We start from the raw sequence: 6,160 nt of genomic DNA, 5'->3' as shown, positions 1-6,160 counted from the left end.
CTCACCTTTCGGCTTTTGCTTCCCACTTAGCACGTGTGAAACCATTTTTTTCATTTCAAATTAAAGGCTTATTTTTTTAAAATTTTATTAAAAAAATTCACATTTTCTTATACTCTCACTTTCTATAATCAAACTTGTTGAAATTCAGTTGGTTTTGTATGCCAAATCTTGCCAAGTGGGATTTAAAATGATCGTCGGGCAATATTTAAAATGGTAATTAATGTTTTTATGCAGTAAATTATGTTCAGTGTGTGTTTACAAATGTTTATGATTATTTTACGTACTTAAAAAATTGTAAAGTTGCCCAAGTGAGTTTAGCTTAGTGATAATTCTTTCCTTGAGGTCGAAAGTTTAATCCTCACCTCGTACAACAGATGGTAAAGTTTGGTTCTACTCTGTTTAAAACAATTCTATAATAAAGTGCTTAATTATAAAATGATTTTGAAAGAGAAACGTAATTGGACAGAGTTATGAGTCTGTGTACGTTTGTTAGGACAATGATTAGGTGTAGTCTGTGCATCCTTTTTTCTTACATACAGAAAAAAATATTAAATAAAATATCTTTAAAAAATTATGACACGTATCATAATTGTATTGGACAATCCCTTGGGATGCACCAAGATAGGTGTTACTAAGAGAGTACCTAAATTTTTTTTCCATTTATTATAGTATCAGAGCAAAAATGCGAAAATTCTAAAATGCAATTTCTTGATTCCTCTAATATCATATCATCTAATACTTTCAAATATTAAGGAGTGTTTTTCTTTTCCAATTAAAATATATTTTGTAAATTTTCATGAAGTTTGGCTCCTTATAAACAAAAACCAAAACTTTCATTTCTCTATGACAAAATTGGTAAGTTTCAAACAATTCTACATTTTTTTTTCCATGAACTTACAAAAAAAGAAGGGGGGGTTCTCAATCTGTACTCAACAAAAACACAAATATACAAATACAAGAACCTCCATGCATATACATGTATGAAAAGCAAAACCAGAAGCCAATTCATTTTTCTTTTTTCCCTCTTCTTATTACTAGCTTTCTTTAATTTATTTGATGGGTAATGAATATATTTTCAATTTTTTTTTATGAGAATGGTTATTCGTACGACTGCGAAAGCCACGGATGTGCGAGAGCTTCCTTTGCAGTTGGTCGTCTTTCTGGATTGATCTCGAGTAAGTTTGTAAGAAAGTCAATGAACCCCGAGTCAAAAACTCGCAGATGATCCTCCAAGGAGGACTCTTCAGGGATGATGAATTCCATTTGATCAGTTTCCTGCAATGCAAATTCTCAAATATTATCAATTTTCTTTGGATGAAACAAAACATTATGGCTTATGCTCCACATAATTTTCCAAGGGAATCTGAAACCAACCTCATTCATATAAAACAGATCATATTCTTTAGTGAAGTATTTGTGTGTCTCCTGTCCTTTTAGGAGCATCTCCAGGTCGATGGGCCCGAACAATCCGATCATGCGTGCGAGGATCATTACAACTGCATCGTTTGGAAACAATACCTGAGAAAGCATAGCAGATAAGTAAATAAAATGTATAAACTCGATCAGTTTTGCTTGAAGCAGAGTTTTATCTGGATATGAGAAAGAAAAACTTACTTCTCCCGACCATAGCTCAGCTAATATACAACCGAGAGACCACAAGTCAATCTTTGGATCGTATGGGAGACCTAGTATTACTTCAGGAGCTCTATAGGATCGAGACTGAACGTATAGGCACAAGTTATCTGATTGAAAGCAACTGCTTCCAAGGTCGATAACCTTAATCTCACATCGTTTGTAACTTTTAATAAGAATGTTTTCTGGCTTTAGATCACAGTGAATGATTCCCAAATGATGCAAGAACTCCAATGCTTCCAAACATTGACGTGTAATGACCTGTCGAGAGAAAATTGGTATATTTTATTTCTAAGTTTTTAACTCGAGAAAGCATAGTGTCGTCCTAGCTTAAGTGAACCTACCTGCAACCTCCGAAATGTAAAATAAGCAGCTCCACCAGATTCTTGATTGAACTTTTGAAATTCGTACAAGTTTGCTCGAAGTAGCTCGCAAACAATGAAGAGATGTTCCTGTCAAATTATAGTTACACGAACCAGTGAGTAGGGCTAAAGAATACTCAAAGTTCATATAAAGGGAAGAGATATTCCAATTTACTAGTCCAGACAGATTTGTACAGAAGTTAGAAGCACTAAACCAACTCAAATTTGATAAGCGAGCGTGAGGAAAACAGATAAAACAGACCTGATGATAAAAGTAGTCGTAAAGCCGTAAAATGTGGCACTGATCTGCAGGGTCATGTTTGTTGACAAGCTTTAGAAGTTTGATTTCATCTAAGCTCTGATCGAAAAAATCTTTGTCGTTTTTAATAATCTTTAGGCAAACATCTACTCCCATATGAAGATCATGTGCTTGAACAACTTTACTAAAAGCGGCCGATCCTAGGTATTCAGTAACATAGTATCTGCCTGCAAGGACTTTATTTAGCACAATAGGCAAATCCTTGCTCTCTTCAAATCCAGTCCTGTAGATTGCATAATACATGAGAACAACTCATTGCTACATATCAACCTGCAACACACAAGCTTTAAATATCTATCAAAGCAAAGAGTAGAAGGTGTAAGATTTTTGCAACAAATGTCACTTCACTTGAATTAAACTTCAAGAGCAATCGAGTGCCTAAGCGTTTAAACATCGTTTCTAGACATAAGGGAAAACTTCATCCAAAAAACATAGCCAACCTGTTCTTTCTATGTATAATTCTCAGATCAAATACTTCAAATTCATCATTGTTGGTATAATACATCGGGAGCTCGTCGTCAGCAGCAACACCATCTCCATCTGCAACTGGTTCAAATTCATTGGCTTCCTCCTGTACTTCTCCAAGACTACCGACTTTAAAGCTATTGGCTGCATTAAGTGTGTAACTTCTTTCAAGGATCTTATTTTGGGAGTCATTGTGATCTTCAAACTCTTGGACAAAGTTAGAACTAGAATATATATCAGTCGAAGAATCACATTGAGGAGCCAAATCACAATTAGCGACAATGTCTTTAACTACTTTCGACTGGAAATCATTGGAATCCATTTCATTAAAACTTGGATTCAGATAATTACAATCTGCAGACTTGTTATAAAACTCTCCATGAGCAACACAGCATTTGCAAAAAGGAATCGAGCCCTTAGAGAGCCCCTCAAACCCTCCTTCAAGTTGCTTATATCTGTCAACACCGTCGACCTCGATCAAACTTTCGTCACTCGAGGGAGTTGAACGACAAAGAATCGACTTCGCCGGAGCTGATAAACTACTAAATTGCTCATCTCTCTGAGTAGTCATTATAAACTTATCCTCACTAGGGCAGCCAAAGAAATCCTGACCCTCAAAGGAAGGTGTCATGAAATTCACATCCTCTTTCTCATCATACCAAAGAAAATCATTCTGCAAATCAAATTCATGGTAATCACGCGCCGTATCGAACTGAGAGGCAATATCTGAAGAAGAATCTGAAGGAATACCATAAGGATTGATGAATTCTGCAACAGTAAAGGCATTCTGAGAAATCTATACCTAAACAGAACACAAAGATCCCATTTGCAAAATCAACAACATGGGATTTCCTATTTTGACAGTGGAAGTAAATAAGAAAGAACATTTACAAAGTATTCTCTCTCGACCATCATTTTAAACCCCATTTCTCAAGACTTGGATCAAACAACAGAGGAAAGGAAAGCAAAGCAAGAATACTGTTTCTACTTAATTCAATACGATTAAGACAACTTGAAGAAACTATTCTGAATTTCTTAAAAAAGCAAAGAATCTTGTAACTAAGCTCATGGACATTAATCCGAACATGAAATCTGACCCAATTCGATTAAGACCATTACCAGAGGAGCAAACGTCAGAAGTAGAAGATCTCAAGCTTACAAACTCATCGTCAGAAGAAACAGAGTTCGATCCAGAACGATCGTCGTCGTCGCCGTCAGAACGAGCGGCCAATTTCCGGGAAGTGGACGGAATTCTGACCGGAGGTGGAGCAGGAACCATCGGAAAGAAGAATTTCTCAAAATCAAAAGAACCCAATTCAGATTTTTCAACCACATCCCTTTTGAGAGCTGACTCTGCCTCTGAAAACCCATTTTTCCTCAGAAAATCGAGCACTGCTTCCACGTCTGAAACCGCCATGGATGAACAAGCTCAAAATTGGAGAGAAATTGATAGTGGGGGTATGAGAGAGACGATTCAAAATGGTAATTCAGAAGATTTGGATTAGCAAAAGTGGAAAATTTTTTTAGTCGACTCGGAGTTTGCATGCTGGAGAGAACTCTCCCTCCCCCTCTCTCTCTCTCTCTGTTTTTTTTTTTTTCTTTTTTTCTTTTTTTCTTTTCAATGTTATGTGAAACTGAAGCGATCGAAGGGCGATGCTGATTTACAGAGTACCAACTTTGAAAAGTGATTAGCCTTGGGTTTTTAAGGGGTTTTTATCGGTGGGTCCAAATTCATTATTGGTCGTACGATTTTCCACGTGGCTAAATCATAGCCTTACACGTGTAATGATTGTTCTTTGTCTCTTTTTTTTTTTTTTTTTTTTTTTTTTTTTTTTTTAAATATTTTGGCGACAAGATTTAGTAGTCGTTGGGGACCCGAATTCATTTTAACTTTTCCACGCCCTTTTTCTTCTTCTTTTTTGATTCTTCATCTTTAAAAATATATTTTTTTAATTGTTTATATATATATATATATATATATATATATATTTTACATGGAAGCTTCTTTTTTCAACGTCTTTCTAAATTTTCTCACTTTTTATCATTGGAGTTCAAATTTTCCCCTCGTAGTTAAATTCCTCATATCGATTTAATATCTTAATTTTAATGTTAAATTTTATTTGTGAGAAACAATTTTAATGTTAAAAGTTATATTCAGTCTATTCAAAAAGTTTAAAAAACACTTTTAGTCCTTCAACTTTCGTAAAATTGACAATTTAATCTTTAAACTTTGATTTGTAATGATTTAGTCCTATAACCTTCAATTTTGTAACAATTTAGCCTATGAACATTACTATTAACAATTTAGTAATTATACTTTAAAATTTGACATAATTTAGTATCTATTAAAGAAATTAATGTTAAGAATTATTAAGATTTTTTGCATAAATAAATCGATAAATTATTTAAAGGCTCGATATTTTTATGAAATACAAAGTCTATACCATAAAAAAAATAAAAATTGACATCTAATTTTGAAAAGTTTGTTTGTTAGAGATTAAATTGTTATAAATTTAAAATTTAAGAATTAAATTGTTACTTACTAAAGTTTATAGACTAAATTTTCATCAAATTTAAATTATAGAGACTACATTGTTACTTTCATCAAAGTTTAGGGCCAAAAATATTTTTTTTATTTTGATAGTTTTCAACCTACGAGAATGGAGAAATTAAATTTTTGAAAAAATCAATAACACATTTTAAATAAATTAATATATTATTCTCTAAAAGGAAGTCAGTTAATATATTCATTTTGGTCTCATCAATAGAGTTGTGTAATGAAAAAATGACAATGGTGATGTGAATATGATTTAACCGACATAGCATTAATGTAGCCAATGATTTTAATCGTATTTTCTAATTAATGAAAAGTGAACATACTAAACAAGCATGAAAATGAAAGGTATGGTCTTAACTTGATTTTAAATATTATAATCTTTAAAAAAAAAATAAATAAATACATCATGATTATTTTTAGTTCAAATTTATGTTTATTTTAATCAATTGAGTTGGGTTCATATTGACTATTATAATAAAATTGTAGATGTTGAAAAATTGACATTTATGTAATTGAGCTTTCTCGAGTTAATCAATCAATATAAACTAAGAGATTAATTACAATATAATCATATTTAAGTCTTCTCATTCACATAATTAAGGTCCATTTTTAGTATTAAAGTTGTAATGTCCATTTTTTCTCTCCCTCTAAAAACCATATGAAATGAACAAAGACAGCAACCATTCATACTAACAAAGACCTATATGCTGCTTTTTACCAAATGAAAATGAAATTAGAACTTATTCAATAATATTCTCCAACACTGTTTTTTTTTTTTTTTATCCCATTTCTAAAACCCATCTATTCAATTATAAATTTTAAATC

General features: G+C 32.5%; 1 protein-coding gene across 1 annotated transcript; it reads right to left on the bottom strand.

Annotated features, from left to right (window-relative positions):
* Positions 1-856: 856 nt before the first annotated feature.
* LOC120075926 (Protein kinase superfamily protein) lies at positions 857-4,457 on the bottom strand. Its single transcript, XM_039029674.2, has 7 exons — positions 3,898-4,457; positions 2,754-3,546; positions 2,257-2,536; positions 1,977-2,084; positions 1,615-1,893; positions 1,375-1,518; positions 857-1,275 (listed from the first exon to the last, which is right to left on the bottom strand). The coding sequence occupies exons 1-7, from the start codon at positions 4,193-4,195 to the stop codon at positions 1,099-1,101; spliced, it is 2,079 nt and encodes a 692-aa protein (XP_038885602.1). The 5' UTR covers positions 4,196-4,457; the 3' UTR covers positions 857-1,098.
* Positions 4,458-6,160: the final 1,703 nt, after the last annotated feature.

This window comes from Benincasa hispida, chromosome 4 (genome assembly GCF_027475165.1).
Source record: "Benincasa hispida cultivar pf3 chromosome 4, pf3_genome.v1.1, whole genome shotgun sequence".
NCBI classification, from domain to species: domain Eukaryota; kingdom Viridiplantae; phylum Streptophyta; class Magnoliopsida; order Cucurbitales; family Cucurbitaceae; genus Benincasa; species Benincasa hispida.
Note: the sequence above shows the minus strand (reverse complement) of the source record. Positions and strands in the feature narration are given on the sequence as shown.

Excerpts from the sequence above, each read along its gene's own strand:
- LOC120075926 (XM_039029674.2), bottom strand. The coding sequence starts at position 4,195 with ATGGCGGTTTCAGACGTGGAAGCAGTGCTCGATTTTCTGAGGAAAAAT. Across the intron at positions 1,519-1,614 it reads CTGAGCTATGGTCGGGAGAA|GTATTGTTTCCAAACGATGC; the intron begins GTAAGTTTTTCT and ends ATGCTTTCTCAG. Across the intron at positions 1,276-1,374 it reads ATCTGTTTTATATGAATGAG|GAAACTGATCAAATGGAATT; the intron begins GTTGGTTTCAGA and ends TTTGCATTGCAG.